Source organism: Candoia aspera, chromosome 1, assembly GCF_035149785.1.
Source record: "Candoia aspera isolate rCanAsp1 chromosome 1, rCanAsp1.hap2, whole genome shotgun sequence".
NCBI classification, from domain to species: domain Eukaryota; kingdom Metazoa; phylum Chordata; class Lepidosauria; order Squamata; family Boidae; genus Candoia; species Candoia aspera.
Genome location: NC_086153.1, coordinates 53,981,528 through 54,003,620, shown reverse-complemented (window position 1 = coordinate 54,003,620; position 22,093 = coordinate 53,981,528). Strand labels below are relative to the sequence as shown.

Below are 22,093 nucleotides of genomic sequence, written 5' to 3'. Positions count from 1 at the left end.
TTCTCTGTTGGTGCTATGCCAGATAGCACGATGGGCTTAGTTCTCTTCCTTACCAGCACTATGGATTGAAGCTTGATTCCCAAAGAGATGTAACCTTTAGAAGAGCTGTTGTCTCTTCAATCACCTTATGCCAACTAAGCCCTTCTCCAAGTAAGAAGCTTCTTACTCACCTGTGTATGTGAATAACAAAGACCATCCTGAGATAACTGGTTACATGTACTTGTAATTAAATCTCTGAATGGTCATCAATGAATTCACACTTCCTGCCCTCTTTTTTCATTTAATCTCAGGTTATATCACTGTTCCTTTACATCAAGTTAGAGAAGTCTGTTCTTGATTGTCATTATTCTATATAGATAAGGGTTGTTTTTTTTCAAAAAATATTTACAATGAGCTTGCTGTATTACAAGAACAGGTACTGTGAAACTTTACTGTCTGTAAATCAAGTTTTTGTTTGGATTTTTTTGGTTACAGCCCTTCAGAAATTCCAAACGAACTCGTTCCTTTTGTGAAGAAGATGAAAGACAAATGAATACAAGATCACCAAAAAGAAATCAGAGAGTTGGAATGGTCCCACAGGTATGTTTATATATGAAACTGTTCAGTGATAATTAGGTTGCGTCTTTGAAATTTTGACAGCTTATTGACAAGTTTGTGAAACAGAGCATACTTATATTAAAAACTGGGAACATCACTTTTTGCCAGCAGAAAAGGAATTTGCTGATTCTTCCTGCAACTCAGTCCTTCCATTAAAAATATGGTCTAAGGGGCTGATACTCCTTCCAAAGAAAGGGCATAAGGAAATCAGCAAATGTGCTTTCCACTCCCCTTTCTTGCTTGTGCCATCATCTAGCAGCAATCTTCTATAGATGAGATAAGACCTTCCTTTTGTGGAAGTTAATGTTTGGATCCAACACTATATTGAGGTAATAAAAAGTATGTGTAAAATAGGCATAGATTTGCAAATGATTATATTCTACATGATAGATAAAATCCAAAACATACAAGTCCCTACTGATCATTAATATTTAACTTTAAATGTTTAAATGTCATATGTTAATAAGCCTCTGTCTTTATGTTGTCTAGAAGTTTACTGTAACAGTGCCAACACCAGACAAAAAAGCATCACAAAAGATTGGTTTGCGGCTACGTAATTTGCTCAAACTTCCTAAAGCCCACAAATGGTGTATATATGAGTGGTTCTACTCAAATATAGATAAGTATGTATGATTTTCATCTACTACTTTAAATCAACTTATGACAATTAAACTTTTTGCTTATTTTCGCTTGGCTATATTCCACCACAAAATTTAACTAATAGGAATAAAGCAAAATATCTTTGTCAGTATTTAATATTCTTAAACAATAACTTGGCTGCTAAATTGTTTCTAAATAAAATTTTAAGAGGGTAAGAGAGAACTCTCTTTTGAGTTGAGCTCAATTTCTTGTAACTTCATAGTCAAGCTTATGTTATTTTCTTGACAGCAGTCTAGAAATGGTTTGCTGTTCCCTTCTGCAGGATATATTTTTGGCTTTCCAGTCTAGCTGCATCTCTACTATTACCTGAAGATGTCCCATCCATGTACAGTTCAGGCCCATATCTGCTTAGCCTCATAGCCCAAAAATTGCATATTGTACCTTGAAATTATTTCTAATAGATAATAGTATGTACTGCTTTGGTTTATTACTTGTGCAATAATTTCAAAGTTAAATTATAATAAATAATAAATCTAACTTATCTCTAGTATTCATTGTAATAGAAATGAAAATATTGTGTAAAACATACGGCATCTTTATTGTAAAATATTTTTAACGATCTAATTTTTTAATCTAGTTATAATGGAGAAATACTTACAAATTAAAGCTGATAAATATTTATTTCAAATTAGTAACTGTTCATTCTTCACAAATTTAGGAATCAAAATTTATTTTTAAGCTACATTTAATTTACATTATGTTATCTTCGATATATATAGAAGCCTTATGTAAATACAAGTAAAATTGCCCTAACCTATCACTACATATGATTCATTAGATATGAAAACACCCATATCTATAGTGACAGAATATCAACTGTTTTAATAGGCCATTGTTTGAAGGAGATAACGACTTTTGTGTTTGCCTGAAAGAATCTTTTCCAAACCTGAAAACAAGGAAATTAACCAGAGTGGAATGGGGAAAAATTAGACGATTAATGGGAAAGCCACGAAGGTAAAACCTTAGTATGTTTTAAAGAATTAGGCCTTTTAGACTATGTTGTTTGTGTGTGTGATGGGTGACAGTGACTTTTATTTGATGGTTTCCTAGATGATTCCTTTTAAAAAGTGTTGGATAGTTTTTAAAATACAGATTATGCCACTTAAGTACAGTTGAGAATGAAGAAATGTGACATTTTGTCTTTTTTGTCAAGTAGATGCAGTTTTTGAATCTAATAGAAAATGATATGCTTACGGCTATTGCTATGTAAATGATTTCAATGAATTTGTGCAATGAATTTTAAAAATTGGCCCGTTGTGTCTGAGATTTAAAATCATACACAGTGTCCTGTCTATAAAGCAGCCCACATGATGCATATCATTGAAAGCCACTTACCACTATCCCCTAGTCACTCTGGGGCATTGAGATTATGCAGGTGAAAAATGCAATTCCTGATTAACACAATGACAAGCTTTCCTACTTCGGTTTTCCAAAAAGGCAAAGTCATTTATTAAGCCTATAAACTGGTAATGTTGATGTCAAAGGACTTTGAGAATCAAAATAAAGAACTCCTTCAGCGATTCTATTCTTACATCATGGGCTGATTCTAAAAGATGATACCGGGGAAATACTACTTTGCTTGTTCTCCTGGCATTTAGACCAAAATATCACATGAAATTCTATCTCAACCCATCATCTTCCCAAAACTATGTAGTAGGAGCTTTCTGAATTTTGGAGTGGATGTCATTAACACGCTGATGGCACCAGCTCTGTCATTTTCATCTAATTCAGTCGAGGCTGTGGAAGTGCTACATTGGAGATCAGGATAAGTGATGGACTAAATAAAACCAATAGAATGAAATTGAAAATAGATGGAATGTCTGCCCAGGAAGAAGGTAATCTATGTAAGGGTTCTTTGCTTTCCAAGGACTGGACACACCACAGCTCAGCAAATCTGTACAAAATGCTTTATTGCAGCACACACCTTCCCCAACAACAGACTGGCTCTCCACCCATCTAGGACTTGCAAGGTGATGTTGCCATGTAAATATGTCTTTCATACTCAGTCCTTCGATACTTAGCTCAAGCAAAAGCCTGTACGTTTGTAAAGTGGCATACAACCTTCACCTCCTTCCAAACATTCTTCCTCTAGTTGGGATGAGGTGCTGCGTCAGTGTGGTGGTGGTTCTTCTACTTGCTACTGAGCTCCCGGCAAAGCTCCAAGCTCCAGGCAGGACTCCCACCAGGATATGCTCCTCACCATAACTTGTGGTCCTGGTGGTTAAATGATAGTCCTCTTGCCTGCTTGTAATAGCTGCCAATCTTCAGCCATTGCCTCCACTTCCCAGTCTGTATGCCATTTGCTATCACCTTTCCTCCTACACACACCTCCCCACTCTGTCTTAGCGTTTGCTTTTGTAAGCTAAGAGCCTGGGTGGAGTGAGGCTGCCTTTGAATGTTGGCATGTCCTTAAAAATGCCTGAGTGTGGCTCAATTATCACAGGCAGCAGGAATGCCAACTTGGATGGTTGTGGGTAAAATTGTGAATTAATGAATGAATGTATGAGGGAAATGGGGTGAGAAGCATTTCTGCCCGGCTGCAGCTACTTTTCCCAACTTCACTCCCTCAAAATCAACCGCAGTCTAGTATGTTCTTTGGTGATGTTCAGATCCAGATTTATCACCAGAGGCCGAGGTAGCATAGCTCATCATTCACCAGAAATCTTGTACACTTCTGTGGCTTGTTGTATAAAGATAGCTGGCTTTATAGCCTACATCACAGACTCCTGTATTATGTTCTAACAGGATTGCTTGTGAAGATTCTCAGGAAACTACAAAATACAGCTGGTTGTATATTAAATGGGAACATTAGTTGGAAAGATATGTCATCTGGGCTTCAAGAGCTCCACTGATTTCCAAACTGTCCTAGGTCCAATTCAAAATTATTATATTTACCTTTCAAGACTGGAATCTCTGAAGGAGTATCTGTAACATCTCTGTAGGACTTCTCTGCAAGACAACCCCATTATGTGAGATAAGACAGATGAGAAAACAATTCCAATGTAATATTACTTTAAGCACCTTTTTAGCATTGGAAGCATTAATCTAACACTTTTGGATTAAACTTTTTAGATAAATACTTTAGCACTTTTAGATTTTGAACCTAGTGCTTTTACTTTGTAAACTGTGGTTTATGGCTTGTTGTGTATTTGATTGTATTGCTTTTATTTTGTAAACCACTTTGGTGTAGTAAGGTGTTTGTGCCTGTGTGTGTACATGGTACATACTTTGCTCACCTAACCCATTAAAGCATCTAGTCAGTTTGTAATTATTTTTTATTACAGAAATTAGAACATTACAAGTACAGTATCACTGTATCATAGTAGAGATCTTTACAATAACATAGAAGTCCTGTTGTGCAGGTTTCTTAATCTGTTGGTCAGGATCCCTGGGGAGTCACAAGCTACGGCTAGTCCTCACTTAACGGCCATTCATTCAGCAACCATTTGAAATTAGGACAATGCTAAAAAAAATGGACTTACGACCTATGTTCGAAATTACAATTGTTGCAGCACCCCCCCACGCAGTCATGTGATCAAAATTCAGGCACTTGGCAGCCCGCCTGCACTTACAACTGTTTCAACTCCCCCCACCCGCCTATCTCCCCCCCATCTACCTTTTTGGAAGCCTTGCATCCTGCCTTGTGGGGCAGCAAGCAGACCCAGAACTGTGTGGCTCTGGGACTGCAAGAAGCTCCTGAGCCGCAGCACAGCACGAAACTGGAACCAGCCCGCATTCGTTCACCCGGCTGCCTTCTCTCCCAGTTCCCCGTACTGACCTTTCACCCTTTTCGCCCAGCTGCGAGCGAAGAAGCACCGTCCTGCCTTTGCTGACTCCTTTTTGGACCCAGCTTCTCCAGCGAACGTTTCTTCCATGTGGCTCCTTTCGGAACACTGTCTTCAGAAGCTTACGCTCTCTTTTCAAAGCTTTCAGAAAGGGAGGGCGGCTCTCTGAAGTTTATGCAGACTTTGGAAGCTTGTGCTCTCTTCTCTTCTTCCGAAAGTTCTGAGAAGAGAGGGGAAGCTTCCACAGACAACGTTCCGAAGGGAGCCAGGTAGAGGAAATGTTTGCTGGAGAAGATAAGTTCTGGGTCTGCTTGCCAGCCTGCAAGGGAGGGTGCTGGGTGGCCAAAAGGGCAGATATGGGGAGGGGGGGAGATAGGCGGGTGGGAGGAGTTGAAGGCAGTCGCTTACCTGAGGTTTGGGGCTGGGAGGGACCAAGCCCAGAATGATTTGGATTGGGGTGGGTGCTCGGCTAACGACCAGTAAAATTCACTTAATGATGGCAAGGGGAATTGCCAGGATTGCTATCACTAAGCGATGCAGTCACATGACATCTCGCTTTATGACCGCATTGCTTAGTGATGGAAATTCCAGTCCCAATTACCGTCATTAAGTGAGGACCACCTGTAGTTAGAATGGGGGCAGGGGCTGTCACAATCTTTTTAAAAAATGTGATCAGCCTTACACAGGCAGAGTGCAGTCAAAATTTGCTCTGGGTTTTTACTCCTTGCTTTGCCTGTGCAAACCCCAGAGGGCAGTTACAGTAGCACAGGGTTTTAAGAATCCTTGCAATTTCTTACCTAACTCTAGTGCAATTTTTATTTATGTAAGTAGAGTCACAAATTCATTCATCATGGGGGTCACAATATTGCAAAGTTTGAAAATTTCTGCTATAGAGAAAACATAAATGTATCCAAGCATTTACTTTACTTTATTTTATTTTTATTTATTTTATTTTTATCCCGCCTTTATTATTTTTATAAATAACTCAAGGCGGCGAACATACCAAATACTCTTCCATACTAGAATGAGGACTTTGGCATGGGGATTTCCAGGTTGATGCCTGTTGCAGCGAGGGATACCTTTCCATCCAATTGCATCCAAAACCTGTGTCTCTCTGAATTCTCCACAGGGAAGGAAGCATTGAGGATTGTCCTGCATCCCTCTTTTCATATATTCTCATCTTGCAGGACAATCCCACTATCAGTGCAGGGGAACACAATTTTTCATGGCATTTGATGCATAGAGAAAGTGACTGCCCTTAGGAATGTGGTTTAACCAATGGGAGGGCTTTTTCTCAAACCCACTCTCTGATGTGAAGGTAGTCTAACTCTTTGCTGGATTAAATACCTTATGTCCTCCATTCACCTTAGAATTAATTGCACCCAAAACTACATTCCCATTTTGAGAACAGAATCTAAGTAACAGGTCATCAGTGCAGGTGTTGAACAATTAAATGGGTTAGCATTAATCCTCTGAGGGCATGTTGTGCAGTAACAATCTTATAAGGTAAATGCCTGCTCATTTAAGGAACCAAGAATTGTTTGTTATAACTGCATCCAGAAATTCTAGCCATGTGTTACAGTCAAATAAGTTTTATCAAAAGAATGTTATACATTTCTGTGTTGCTGTTTTGTCTCTTAAAATGCTCTAAGATTGTAGAACATCACACTACTAATTGAAACCTTCTTTTGAAATATGACATAAAATCCTTGAGCTGCAAACATATGAATAATTTACAAGAATAAACCTCACTGAACATTTGCATAAGAATAAACCTCACTGAAGGTAGTAGGGTGTAAGGTATTTCCAAGTAAACTTTCAGTGCACAAAATTGATTTGTTAATTGCTGAAATGTAAACATAGTTCCCATAGCCTATCAATAGTAGAAGTGGGCAACATGCAACTGACATCATCCTATGCCATAGGTCATGAGAATATTTAGGTCTTGTTATAGGTTATGGGTCCATGCCATAGGTCATGGTTTAACACAAATATTTAGGTCTTGTTAAAAATCCTTCAGGAAACAATTCCTGCCTGCTTATTGCTAGCTTTACTTGGAGATGATTTCCGCACATAAATATTTCATAAAAGTATTTTACTGTTCTTCTAGAGGACCAACTGCAGGATTTGTACAAATTTCTGCATGAGCACAGATGAAAGAAATCAGAATAGTTTCACTTTCTGTTCTGCAGATGTTCTTCTGCATTCTTTGAAGAGGAAAGGTCAGCATTAAAACAGAAACGGCAAAAAATTAGACTGCTGCAACAGCGAAAGGTGGCAGATATATCCCAATTTAAAGATCTTCCAGAAGAAATTCCATTGCCACTAGTGATAGGCACAAAAGTTACAGGTACTTTTTAATTGCTTTTATATGAAGCCTTTTTTTTTTTACTGATTTTATATTTTATAGGTCTAGCTTAGTTTGAAAATAACTAGGCAAGTTTAGCTTTTGCATACATTATTGCATCCATCCATAAAAAGATTACTTTCTCTAGCTGATCTAAATATTCCAGGCCTAAAACGACTCAGCTTGTTATTAAATGTATGAAAAAAGTACTTCAAAACTTTCCATCATTGACAGGGAACCATATCCTGAAATCAAGTGCTCATGTCCACAGTTTGTTTATCTTACTCTATCATCTTTGTGGTTGGTGTCTTCCACTATTTTGTTTTTCTGAACAGCCAAACATTATTTAATCTGTTTCTAATAGTCAATATACCCTGACTGATTATCACGATGATATTCTGGGAGCCCTGCTGATATCCAGCAACTTTGACATCAGCCTTCTAGAACAATGTTATTGAGCAGCAGGAGTACCATTTTGTTTTAACTGCCCACCATCTTGAGTTTTCACATTTAATTTTTTTATACTATGTACTTATGAACAGGCACTGTATCTTGTGGTTCTTCGTAAGTACAAAAAATAGCACCCTGAAAATCTAATTTAGCTTTTTATAATATGTGAGGATAGGCATTCATATTAGACATGCAATGCCAAATAAAATCACAGACTTCAGGGATGCTATCTGTAATCAGGGATAGACTTCTGAATTCTCTCCCATTTGGAAATAACTATTTTTTAAGTAGTCAAATACTTTAAAAAGAATCCAACTTACTTAGTTTTATTATTATATTGGTAACAGAATTCAGCTTTTCCTGGCACAGAATTTGGAGAGCTAAGTTGACCCTGCAATTTAAATTTCATCATTGCCTAGCGGCCTTACTGTATTATTCTCCAATTAATATTGTGATATTGATCATAGCGCGGTTACGTGGTTCCCATGATGGACTCTTCACTGGACAGATTGATGCTGTTGATACTCTTAATGCTACTTACAGAGTAACCTTTGAGAGGACAGGACTTGGGACACACACAATCCCAGATTACGAAGTCCTCGTAAGTATTGTATTCTCATTTTTTAAAGAGTTGGAATATGGAAAAGTGCAGGATAATTCAGGAATGAAATAAAGATACCACTACTGCCAGCTTTATCAATGTTTCTAAAATGTGCTCAGTTCTCTCTTAAAGCACTACTAAAACTTGATCATTCCATCAGCTATAGAGAATCTTTTTTAATTAATTTTTTCCTTGATAACTTCAGAGCAATGAACCTCATGATACCATGCCAATTGCTGCCTTTGGACAAAAACAACGACCTTCTAGATACATTATGACTCCTCCTCAATTACATTATACACCTTCCCTCCAATCACCTATAACAGTAAGTGATGTAAATTTAAATTTTGCTTCATTCACTAATTAGCTGAATTTTTAAAGACTCTGAAACAAATAACATTAACAGTTCAATATATTCTAAAGATTAATTAAGGTTAAAAGAAATAATTGTTAAATGCAACTTTTTTCTTCTGTAGGACAGTGATCCTTTATTAGGACAGTCTTCTTGGAAAAACAAAATTTCAGGCTCAGATAGCGAGACATTAGGTGGTTTTCCAGTAGAATTCCTTATCCAAGTGGTGAGTCTCAATGTTTTTCGGTTTTACCTGTATTGATGGATTGAAATATTTTGTTCATAGATGTTAAAGGTCTAAGCCTCTGCTTTTAAAAGTAATCAATTTTTCTTATGTATAATATTAATAGAACAATGTTTGTGAGAAATCATTATTCTGTCCAAAAATATAAAACAGGAGCATACAAATATTTGGTCTGTATTGTGAAAAGGGAAAATAAATATTTGGAAAATAAATATGTTTACCATTTAAATATATTTTAACTCAAATCTTCAATATTATGCTTGCAGGTATTTTTACTAATGAAAATGTCCAAATCAAAGATTGCATGGATTTTCACAAGGATTTCATTGTAGGCCAAAGGAACTATTTGTTAGCAGAGTGCTAGAAAGCATTTGGCCCAGGAGAGATCAGAAAAGTCACACACCAGGCATTTCTATAAACATAATTTTATTTACAGAAAACAAACATATTTAAAGGCTGTTTGCTGAGAGGAGAGATTTCTCTCAGCTGCATACTCTCTGCAAGCCTACACAGAAGGGAAACTGAAACTAAAACAAGTCCACGCAAGTTCTTCCCCTTAGGCAATGCAACCATTAACACGTGAAAAGGGGACAATTAAATTCAACCTCTTCACCCAGCCAAAATGATTAGTTACCATTGTAACCTTAATCTGTAGTAGAAAACATATTAACACTCCCCTTTTTATACTACAGAATAAGATGCAAACCAATTTGCTTTGTTAACTCTTTGTGTCTTGGTACAGCAAGAGGTTTGGTTAAAATATCAGCAATCATGTCTTTTGATTCACAATATTTCAACATTATTTCTCCTTTGCTTATCATATCTTCGATATATTGATATCTAATATCGATATGTTTTGTCCTATTTTTGCAGGCTTCAGATTTTGCCATAGCAATGCAAGCTTGATTATCCTCATAAACAGTTATAGGCTGGTTCACTTCCATGCCTATGTCTTTTAACAAATGTTTAAACCATATAACCTCATTACAGGTTTGTGTTAGAGAATAAAACTCTGCTTCTGCAGTGGAAAGAGCAACAAGTGTTTGCTTTCTAGAATGCCAGCCTAAGCTAGACCCAGCAAATTGAATTAAAATCCCAGAAGTGGATTTCCTGTCACTGACATCTGTTCCCCAGTCAGAATCGGCAAAAGCCTGCAATTTCTCTGTTCCAGAGGCATTTAGCTTCAGGCAATAATTCTTTGTTCCTTGCAAATACCTCATTAACCTCTTCAATGCTGCTTTTCCAGTAGATGTAGGCTTTTCTACCTGTCTACTTAAAATGGCCACAGAATTTGAGATATCTGGGCGAGAGTGATTTGCAATGTACAGTAAACTTCCAATTGCAGATCTATATTTCTCTGCCTCAGTTAATTGAGTTTGTCCTATATCTTTCTGAAAATCTGTTATCATCGGAGTAGAGACTGGTTTACAGTCTTGCATATTAAAATCCTCTAGGAGCTTTTGAATTTTACTACGTTGGTTTAACAGAAAGCTACCATCCTACTTCCTGTGTATTTCCAAACCTAGGTAATTTGTTACAGTTCTAAGGCTTTTTGGTTTAATAGAAAGCTACCATCCTTCCTGTGTATTTCCAGACCTAGGTAATTTGTTACAGTTCCAAGGCTTTTTAATGTGAAATGGCTTTTCATGCAGGCTTCAAAATCAAGCCTTTGTTTTTCTGTTGGTGTGAACAGCAGCAGATCATCAACATAAATGCACAGATGCATACAGCCTTGTTTGTCTTCATATATACACATGGATCTGCTTTTCCTTTTTCAAAACCAAAATTCTGCAGTTTTTCATCTAATTTTTCGTTCCAGGATCTAGCAGCTTGTTTTAACCCATAGATTGACTTCTGCAGTTCACAGACCAGATTCTCCCCTTTTTCATAGCCAGGGGGTTGCTGCATGTATAATTTGTGGTCTAAATCACCATAGAGAAATGCAGTTTGAATGTCATAGTGGTGAACTGACATTCCTTTGAGTGCAGCAATTTTTAACAGTAACCTAATTGATTCACCTTTAGTAACTGGTGCAAAAGTCTTGTCAAAGTCTAAATCTTTCCTTTGAGTAAACCCTTTTGCAACCAACCTTGCTTTATATTTTTGGATTTTGCCATCAGCATCCCTTTTCAGTTTGAAAACCCACCTACAACCCAGACAGCGTTCATTGGGAGGTAGATTTACCAGTTTCCATGTTTTATTTTCTTTCAAGGATGCTAACTCCTGTTGCATGGCAGAATGCCAATTTTGTGCAATCTCAGGTGGTAAAGCATTCACTTGTTCTAAAGACTCAGGTTCTGTGAATATGTGAAAAGCCTTACTGTTTCAGCCTGAAAATGTGATGGAGGAACGCCTTTATTACTTCTCTGAGATCTGCGAGGTAATACAGGGCTTAAATTTTGACTCCTATCACTTTCCTGAGAAGCATCTGTCTCATCAGACAGATCTTCAGTTTGCTTTTCTGGTTTAATGTCCTCATCAGGCAAAAGATCACCATCAGCAAGTCCTTGCTGTTCTCTTGTGGTGGTCAGATCAACTGGAGAGCTAGACTTTAATCTCCCCCAGTTTTGTTCAGCAAAAGAAGCGCTTTTGCTAATTATTAATTTCTCTCCCATTATGAACCTGTAGCTCCTTTGGCTTTGTTCATAGTCAACAAAGATGGCTTTCTTTGTTGTGGGGCCTCCTTTCCTTCTCTGTTGTTTTGGAATATGAACCCAAGCAGTGCTACCAAACACTCTAAGATGGTTTACCTTTGGTTTCACACCATAAAACAAATGGAATGGAGTGTCCTGAATCACAGAGTTATACAATCTGTTTTGGACATAACAGGCAGTAGATATTGCCTCTCTCCAATACTTAAAAGATAAATGTGAATCTTTAAGCATGCATTCCATCGCATTTTGCAAGGTTCTGCCCTTTCTTTCAGCAACACCATTTTGCTGAGGGGTGTAAGGTTTAGAAAGAATTTGTTCTATCCCCTTTTCCGCTAGGAACCTTTTGAATTTGTGAGAAAGGTACTCTCCTCCTCTATCACACTGGAGTGCAGATACAGGCCTAGGGAATTTTCCATTTGCCCATGTCACAAAACCTTTAAATTTCTCAAATGCCTCATCTTTATGTTTTAAGATGTAGATAAATGTGTATCTTGAGAAATCATCAATGATGGTCATTGCATACCTTGCTTGTCCAAGACTTGGAGCAAAAGGACCAATAATGTCAGAGTGTACAATTTCCAAAGGTCTAGTTGTAACTCTGTCACTGTGCTTACTCACAGGAGCTTTCAGTGTTTTGCATTCTTTGCAAACTACACAATCTAAGTATTTGTCACAGGGTTTTATCTTTAGGTCAGCACACAGCTGTGGCATTTGTGCTATATACTTGAAATTAGCATGACCAAATCTCCTGTGCATCAGGTGTACACATTGGTCATGATATGGCGTGTTGCCAACTGCAGCCTTGCAGCTTGGCTTCCTTGCATTTTGCACAATTTACAAGGAGTCTTTTAATGTACCAGTAGCACACAATTTCCCATTTTTATGTATCTCACAACCATTTTTCTTAAATGTTATGATATACCCTGTTGTAGCCAATTGTGCCACAGATAAAAGGTTTGATTGTAAATTTGGCACATACAACACACCTTTTACAGTTTCTCCCAAGCAGGATAAATACAAGTCACCTTGTCCCATAATTTTGGTCACAGACCCATCAGCCAAAGATACACTTTGTCTTTCAGTTTTAGACAGTGACACAAAAGAGCTTTTACAATTACATAAATGACAATTGGCCCCAGAATCTAATACCCATACATCAGAATTACTCTTCCCAGCAACCTGTGCAATTTGGGTTGTCTCAAGAGCCTTCTTCTGTGTTGCCCTTGTGTTCTTCTTCTCTGTCTTTCTACCCTTGGGTCTCAAGGCACAGTCTTTCTGCAAATGTCCAGCTGAACCACAAGTGAAGCATCGCTGGCTGGCTAGCGCTGTGGCCTCAGCTTCCTTTCCCTTCTTTTCTGGTACTGCAGCTTTCCAGAAGAGATGGGGGGGGGATCTTTCCTCTCTCTTCTCCCATTCAGCGAGTAAGCGCTGTGTAACATACGATAGGGTCAGGTCTGCTTCAGGCATAGCCTCCAGGGTACAAATCAGCGTGTCCCACGTTTCATTCAGTGAGGACAGGAGGATATATGATTTTGTGAGAGGTGTAAATTCCATTCCTCTCTCCTGCAACTCAACAAACAGCTGCTGAATATAATGCAGGTGCTCAGGAAGGCTATCTCCTTCTGCAAGGTAGGCTTTGTACAGCTTTTTTGTCAGGGTAACTTTACTCCCTGCTGTTGCCTTTACATACAAGTCTCTCAAAGCGTCCAAAAGTTGCTTTGCAGACTGCATACCTCACACGTGGACTAGCTGATTGTCCTCAGCTCCCAGGATAATGGTGGCTCTAGCCCACTCATCCTGTCTAAGCCATTCAACACTGGGATTTTGGGGGGTTTGCTCACCAATTGGCAGCCAAAGACTCTCTCTGCGAAGATACATCTCCATCTTCAGGGCCCAATTCATCTTGTATGCCATCTTGAGCTCCTAGAGGAAATGCAGGATATAAATGTACCCCTAAAAATACCCCACAATCTAAAGGGGAAATCATATGAAGCAAGACATTTTTACTGACGTGAAATCTTCACATTTCATTTCCACCCATTTTGATAAATTACGTGAAAGGCTCTCAACCATCAGCATAGTCTACTCCATATGGATCTTCCTCTTACCTGAATAACATGAGAGACTTTTAAATGCCTTATCTATCCATTCTTTGTGTAATTAAGACATACTGACATCTCTGTGGAGAGAAATAATAGCACATTTCAAGTGTTTAGATGGCCATATTGTGGTTAATGACAGTTCTTCCAGTGTCAATCTTCTAGATCAGGTAGAATGGAAATATATCCTGTTTTATTTTACATCTTCCATTATGCAGTCTTAGTTATCATAAGTCAGGAACAAGAAAATATTGATCAAGCTTCTGTTTCCTACTGGTGAAGCCTCAACCCATCCTCTACCTTTACATCCTTATTAGTTCATTCTGGTGCTATCTAAATGCGTTGGCCTATAAATTCCATAATCCAGAGTCAGCAGGCAAGCTGTTCTGCTGGTTGAAGAAGAAAAATTATTCTTACACACTTGAAGAATACAAGCTTATGGAAGTTTACAATGGTTTGCAAAGCCAGCCTTAGTATGTAACTCGAAGGCTGGGTTCACAGAGCATGCCAGATTCTGCTAAAATGAAGTCGGGTAGATTGCAATTCAGCTTGTTGTAGGAACCCAGCCATTCTCTTAGCATGTTATGGGAACTAGGTGATCACATTAAGAGATAATGCATTATATGAGCACAGCAATTAATTTTTAACCTTACTGTAGAAAGAAGCAGGTGAGAACTTTTGCTAGGATTTGTTAGAAACCAACTCCAGAATTGTAAGACCAGAGTGAAATAGAGATCTTTATTAAAGAGATGAAATAAGTAAAAGGAAAGCAGAAACTATTTTGACAATACAGGTAGTCCTTGTTTAGCGACCACAATTGGGACTGGCAGCTCTGTTGTTAAGCAAAGTAGTCACAAAGTGGGAAATCACATGACTGCAGCTGTGCTTTCCTTTTTGCCCACTTCCCTGCCCTTTGGAATGCTCACCCTAGCGCTGGGATAATTAGCAAGAAGGGAGTTAATATTTGTATTTACATTCATTGGAGAGGAAGAGATTACAAGAGAGTAAGCAGGCACACAATCAGGAATACACATGAAAAGAAACACACTGGTGCTGGCAGCCCCAAGTGCAGGGCTGGGATCCACAAGTGTGCTCGTCTAACAGCCAGTATTCTCCATTCGGTGCCAGCTTACTCTCTTGTAATTCCTTCCTCTTCAATCTCTCCACTCTGTGAGGGCGGGAGAGGAAAAAATGGGTCAGGCACAGGAGACCGTGTACTCACTGTAATGGTGATCACGTGACTGAGGGACTCTGTGAAGGTCGTAAATGCAGGCATTGGTCATAAAGTAATTTTTTCAGCACTGTTGTAACTTTGGTCACTGAACAAGGCAGTTGGTAAGTGAGGTCTACCTTTAAACGAAGTTAAGTTTGCTAATGTGTTATAATTTTTGGAGAAAAATTCAAGCAAATGGTATTACCTGGGTAGATTCAACATATAGCCTCCTTGGATGATCAAAAGAGATGTCAAAAAACAAAATGAAAAATCATTTTTATTACGTTTAGTGTGGAGGTTAGACATCCCAGGCAGAGAGGTTCAGCCAATCAGGTAAATTGCACTTGTCTAGAAATGTGTTAATAGAGTTGGCTGCAGCAGACTTAATGCTTCAAGCCTGAAATTGTAGGCCTGGGACACAAACTTAAAATACTGAAAAAATAAATTTATTCAGACTGAGTAGGAAATAGTACCTACCTTGCTCTTATTTCACAGCAAGCTCTTTGGGAAGTGTTTCCAGACCGTTGTACATTATTTGGTATTGGTTTTTAATTCAAACCTCTAGAACAACAATACTAGATTACTAACTTCCAACTTCTGTAATATATGCAAAATACATTATACTCTTTTCTCTGCTTTCTTCAGACCAGATTATCAAAAATACTTATGATCAAGAAGGAACATATCAAGCAGTTAAGGGAGATGAATACTGAAGCAGAAAAGTTGGTAAATATATGCCCTTCTTTCAGCGGTCATTATTATATGAGTTTGTGATCCCACAACATGCTTGATCGGGGGGAGAGAGGGCTTAGTATGTTGTGTTAATATAGCATGTTGTTTATTCTGTAAACTGTGGATTGGCCCAAAATTGAGCTTTCTCACTGATGGCCTCCTTCTGTCAAACAGTTTGCTCCTGATAACCACCCCCTCCTTCTTCTAACCTACCCCTATTAGAGAATATTGTTTTGGTTATTGTGATCATTACGGTGCTTGATTTAAGCTGTTCAGAGCTGTTTGGAACTGAGTGGCATACAAGCTACAGTAAGTAAGACTGTGAGTTCTAGTCCCACTTTAGGCATGAAAGCTCGTTAGGTGACCTTGGGCCAGTCACTCTCTCTTAGCCCAACTCACCTCACAGGGTGGTTGTTGTGGGGAAAATAGGAGGAGAAAGGAGTAATAGGTATGTTCGCGCCTTGAGTTATTTATAAAAATAATAAAGGCAGGATAGAAAATAAGTAAGTAAATAAGTAAAGCAGGTCCCAGCAAATGAATAGATTTCCACTTATATAGTAGGACATGTCACTCAGTCTTTTCCTCACCCGTTGCAGACATTCTCTAAAGGTTGCAGCGGTAGTAAAAATCTGTTCCACTAGTGCAGTGTTTCTTAAAGTGTGGTTCTAGGACTCCTGGGGGTCCCCAAGACCCTCTCAGGGGTCTGCAAAATCAAAATTATTTGCCAGTGTATGTTGAAAAATATTCCAAGGAAGAAATAGTGAACTGAAGATGGAGCTGACGACTGCAGCAGAATGAAGAGCTGGCAAGTAGACCAGCTCTTTGTAATTCTTCTCCGGACTAGGAGAGGACTTGAGATTGCCCACAAATGCTCCAGACAGTTGCTCCAGACAGCAGTCTCCAGTGGGGTTATTGCTCTGGGTGACAAAGGAATAGCCATCTTGCTTAAACCACGGTTGGTGCCTTCAAAAGGACACTGGGTTTGCATACTTCCTTTTCTAATCACATTCAGAAATTGCTTGTTAACTGCTTTTCAGCTATTAGAAACCTTCAGATCAACAAGTTTTATAGCAGCAGGTGAGTTTCCTTCAATCCTTAGTGAAACAAGTTTTAAATACAAGTTTAAAACTTAAACTTAAAAAAATATATTTTGGAATAAACAGCAAAAGGGTGATTAGAACTTTGATTTTGGAAAGTTACAAACAGACTAAGGGTCCAGATGGATTTGAAATAAGATTTTGGAATTAAATATAAGAATCTTTCCCATGGGAAAATGCTTTTGCTTTGAATTCTCTTTTTAAAAAATAAGATTACAGTTAAAGAACACCACTTAAATTTGACTTACTAATAATGAAGCAAAATATTTTACATATATAATTTTTATTAAGGCTTTTAAACAAGAAGATAAAAACTGTCATTAGTACTGATGGTGAGCAGGAGGGGGCCCCTATCCAGGGGGGAAAATGCATGCGCAGTACTGAGGAGTTAAGCAGCCATTCAAAGAGACACAGATCAGACCTGCCTTGACTTTTGGGGTTTATCTGTCTGAGTTTTTCCCATGCTTCTTCAGTTTGTTAGGATTTTCTGTCTAATGTAGCAGTAATAAAACACTAGAGGCCTATTCCTTCTCTCAGCGTGGTTTCCTGACTGTTAGGACAAAAACTAACACAAATATAAAGTAAGAAAAAGAAGAAAAATCAAAGAAAAAGCAGAAAGTGCAAGAAAAGAAAAAAATGAGGAAAAAATAGAAAAGAAAAAAAGTTATAAAGAAGTGGCTTCCGATATTCTTCACAGCAGTCATAAGTACAATATATTTTAACCTCTCTCTCTAATGTTACATCATATTACTCTTCTTTCTATAATCTATCCTGTCTAATCATCAATGCCATAAATCACAAGTTTTTATTTTTTTATTTTTCACAAAAAGTCCGTAAGAGGCTTCCAGTTACCAATAAATGTAGATAGTGTCTTTTCTCTAATCAAAGAAGTCAGTTTATCCATTTCAGCAAAATCTGTCAACTTCACTAACCAGTCCTCCATAGAGGGAGGTATCAAATCTTTCCATCTCTGCATATATTAATCTTTCAGTATGACACGTCTAATAAAATGATTTTTAAAGTCCACATTGATTTTAACTTTATTGTACCATAAATATCCATGCCATCCAAACCTCAGGTTGTGACCTTTGAACTATAAAAGTCTCTTGTTTCTCAGCAACATCCAGTCTTTCATCCAGACCAGACAACAAACAATGAAATTCAATTTCAAATCTGGTTAATCCAATCTTCCTCTTTCCTTTGCATCTTGTAACACTTTATATTTAACTCATGTTTTTTTCCCTTGCCATATAAATTTCGTGGTTTTTTTTCCCTTGCCATATAAATTAAAATGAAGCAAAATATTTTAACATTGGACATATTGAAGGATATTTTTGAACAGTGGACCCAGAAGTTAACTTTAAGAGTGTCTGCCTGACTTCCAGTGGGAATATGGCAGACTAAGCAGCTTTGCCCATGAGCTCCGCAGGCAGAACTGGCATCATGTCAGTTTTTCCGGGCACAGGCTGGTTTCTCCTGTAGCCCAGAGTGTTTTTCCAGATCAAGGAAAATGCTTGGAATCGACCCATTCATTCTCCAGACAGCAAGTTGCAGCCAGCAGATCATGGGTGGTGCGTATGATTGACCAGTAAGACTTTGCCGGGAGGCTGGGATTTCACCATTTCCGAGCCACATTGCAGCCCTTAAAGGGACAGTAAGTCCAGCCACCCCATTTCTTAAACACCCAATTTATTGCTTTTTTTCAAGTTTTTGTACCTGAAGAGAGGCTTTTTACAGAAAGAAGTGGACTGTCTTGGTGCTTGTAGTTATTTCTGGATTTAATTTTTAAATTTTGGTTTGTTTTCCCATTTAAAGATTAAGGAGGACTGAGAATAAAGAATTGCCTTCCTGTTGTTATTTTTGTATTGAATTTGAAGGATTGAATATTTCCCTACACCTTGGACTTGTTATTTTGAATCTTCAGGTTTCTGTTTACTTTCCCTGGGACTGCTGGTTAAGGCACTTTTCTTTGTGCCAATTTCATTCCTAACCTTTTCCTGTTTCAATTTCATTTGGAGGTTTGTATTAACTCATTAACTCCTATCTGCATGAGTCATGTGCCCTATTCTGCAGACTATTTGAGACTTTGGGGAAGAAATTATTTCCAAGCTGTGTCATCTGGCTGAAGATGTTGTAGAGGAAGATGAAGATTTTGACAAGGAAGATTTTTTTTACTGACAGTAAGACTGACGTAATGCCAGGCGAAGACTACATTTTGGTACTGAAGGGGTTAAAGCGACAGTCTGGGCTGCAGATTACATGGAGAATTGCAGATTACATGTGGGATTGTTATAGCGTTCTGGAAGATTGTTATGAAAGAGAAGAGATTTATGTTAAGTTTGAATTTTTAAGGCGGGCAATTGGGCTATTTGATTTTTGCAAGAAAAACTTTGCTGGGAAGTCTGACCTTTTAAGGGGGGCAGTTGGGCTGTTTGATTTTTGCAAGAAAAATGCCCTGGGTGTAATGGAGATATGTAAATGCATTGGTATACTTTGAGGTGGGGTAAAATTAAGAATGTGTAATTGGATGGATAATGAGACTATTATGCGTTTATTTTTCTTTAATGATTTGGATTAAGATTTATTCGATTTTTCTTAAGGTTTGTTTGATTTGTAAGATTTATAAGGTATTCATAAGGTGTAATAATAATTACTTGGTTTTTTAGGTTTAATAGGATTAAGATTGCTGTAGTATTGCTAATTATAAAAGTAGACAATTTATATGTTTTTTATAATTTGATTTTTATTATAGTGGACAGAAATATATAGAATGGTGGGAAGGAAATAATTAAATTAATGTTGTTTTATGGGGGAGGGAAGTTGATTTAGAAATTTATACATACATACATACATAGATACATACATACAGTGGGACACGGCGCTGCGGGTTAAACTGCTGAGCTACTGAGCTTGCCGATCGGAAGGTTGGTGGTTCAAATCTGCGTGACGGGGTGAGCTCCTGTTGCTAGTCACAGCTCCTGCCAACCTAGCAGTTCGAAAACATGCAAATGTGAGTAGATTAATAGGTACCACTTCGGCGGGCAGGTAACGGCGTTCCATTTAGTCATGCCGGCCACATGATCACAGAAGTGTCTACGGACAAACGCCGGCTCTTCGGCCTTGAAACGGAGATGAGCACCGCCCCCTAGAGTCGGACATGACTGGACTTAATGTATATGCGCGCGCACACACACACACACACATACATACATACTTTATATAAGGAGCAATTGTATTAATGATTTGTATATGTGCTAATGGAAGGATTTATAGAAATAATGTGATCTTGGTTTGATATAGAGTAAGGGATTGATTATGGAAATTGCTGTATATTCTTCCTATTGAAAGTCAGAAGTCACCTTTCTATGTAATTTCCAAAAATTCTTTTTTCTTGTGTTTCTCGCTTTTTTAGTTTTTCTTTTTCTTTTTTGTAGTTTTTTGCTTTTTTCTAGTTTTTATCTTTGCTTTAAATTCAATAAAATTCTTTTTGAAAAAAATTAAGAGTGTCTGCCTATACACTGTGTTTCAAAAAAGAAAGAGGAACAAGTTTTACCTGTCAAGATTGAGCCTGATCTGAAAGTAGATTTAAAAATGACAGGCTATAAGAATGATATGGAAAAAGATGCTACACTGGTCATACAAAAGAAACCGACTGATGTCTTAATAATTAAAAGGGATATACAAATAACAATCTAAGAGAGTGACCTGGATAATTTCCCTATATTGGATTTACAAAAGAGTCTTGTTAAAGCTTTGGAGAACTTTGTGAGAAGGGGCAAAGAAAAAATGAAAATAAACCAAGTTCTAACACATTATTTGAAGGGATTAAAGATCAAGATTGTTAAAAGGAAGGAATATGAAGTTGATTTATTTCATCAAGGTTAAAATAGATACGTTGTTATCGCTGGTAACCCTTAATGGACTTTTGCTGATCAGGACTGAAACAACGAGGCTTTAAGGATTTGTTTATAGAAAACGGATGGGTTATGGGAAGAAGAGATCATTTGTTGTATTTTAAGAGAAGGTGATAAGTTACTAAAATTGTTTATACTTGTGATGAAGGGGGAAGTCATTTCTTTATATATTTCTTTTTCTTTATTCTTGTTTTTTCTTTCTATTTTTTCTTTTCTGCGCTTTCTATTTTTCTTTTTATTCTTTTTTTAGTTTGTATTTTTATCTTTGTAATTGTAACTTTTAATAAAATTACTATTAAAAAATTATACAATATTAATCGTGTTTAATACATCAAACAATCGTGAGAAGTGGTAGCAGCAATGTGTCAATTTTAATTTTTAATACGGTAAATATCGATAAATGTAACCCATACAAACAAAAGTTCTTTTGGGGCCCTCCATCATTTTTAAAAGTGGGAAGGGGTCCTGAGAGAAAAAAGTTTAAGAAACACTGCATTACTGGCTGCCATTCTGCTGGTAGAGGAATATAGCTGGATACAGTTCATATAATTAGTTATTTGCTTGTCATAGAAATATGTAGGTCAAAAAGGTGATTTGTGACTTGTAGCAGAATTCAGATTTAAGACCCCATGCTCCTGAGCCTATGTTCCTTCCTCCATAAGCCTCTAAAGTTCACTCTCATTTCCCCCCACACTTTGAAGCAACGAATTGTTTGATATTTTCATGTGTGGGAGAAATTTGTATTAGTTCTCACTACGACCCAAACTGAGAGTAGTAAAACCAACAGAGGAAGTTTGAAGCAAAGGTGGTAATATCAACTTTAATAAAGTAATTAACATTTACTCAATGTTAATTAAGTAAATATAATTTCCCAACATCAAGTTCAGTAGGCAGCAAAATATACAGATATTTAATTGGTTCTTATTTATTAAAAGAGTGACAATTTGCTGTTCAATATGTAAGTCTTAAATAAAAGTACAACAACATACAATGCAATATAAAATTAATAAAATGTTAGGTGTAAACCTTAGAGTACAATGGGTTTCAGGAACTGTCCAATTTTAAAATATATTTGAAATCATTCTAAACACATAATAAACCTGTGGAAATCATATGAAGGAAATAATTTCTAATCTGATGCATTCCTGAATAGCTGTGCACCTCCTTGATTATAATTCTTAACTGACAATTAGATTTTTGCATATTATTTATTTAGTCAAGTTACATAGCTGCCATCTTGACAGCCGCCAGAATGGTATACAGTTAAAACAACAATAACCTAGAAAAAAATTACCATAAAATATAATACGTTATAAAACAAATTATACCAAATTATGCCATCCTTTTC

General features: G+C 37.4%; 1 protein-coding gene across 1 annotated transcript in view; it reads left to right on the top strand.

Annotated features, from left to right (window-relative positions):
• The window catches only part of LIN9 (lin-9 DREAM MuvB core complex component), a 43,615-nt gene that overhangs the window by 12,385 nt on the left and 9,137 nt on the right, over window positions 1-22,093 (top strand). Inside the window, exons 4-11 of the mRNA XM_063304286.1 lie at window positions 475-579; window positions 1,087-1,220; window positions 2,086-2,211; window positions 7,235-7,392; window positions 8,307-8,440; window positions 8,646-8,765; window positions 8,917-9,018; window positions 15,648-15,728. Coding sequence (XP_063160356.1) covers window positions 475-579; window positions 1,087-1,220; window positions 2,086-2,211; window positions 7,235-7,392; window positions 8,307-8,440; window positions 8,646-8,765; window positions 8,917-9,018; window positions 15,648-15,728 — 960 coding nt within the window. The remainder of the gene's footprint in view (window positions 1-474; window positions 580-1,086; window positions 1,221-2,085; window positions 2,212-7,234; window positions 7,393-8,306; window positions 8,441-8,645; window positions 8,766-8,916; window positions 9,019-15,647; window positions 15,729-22,093) is intronic.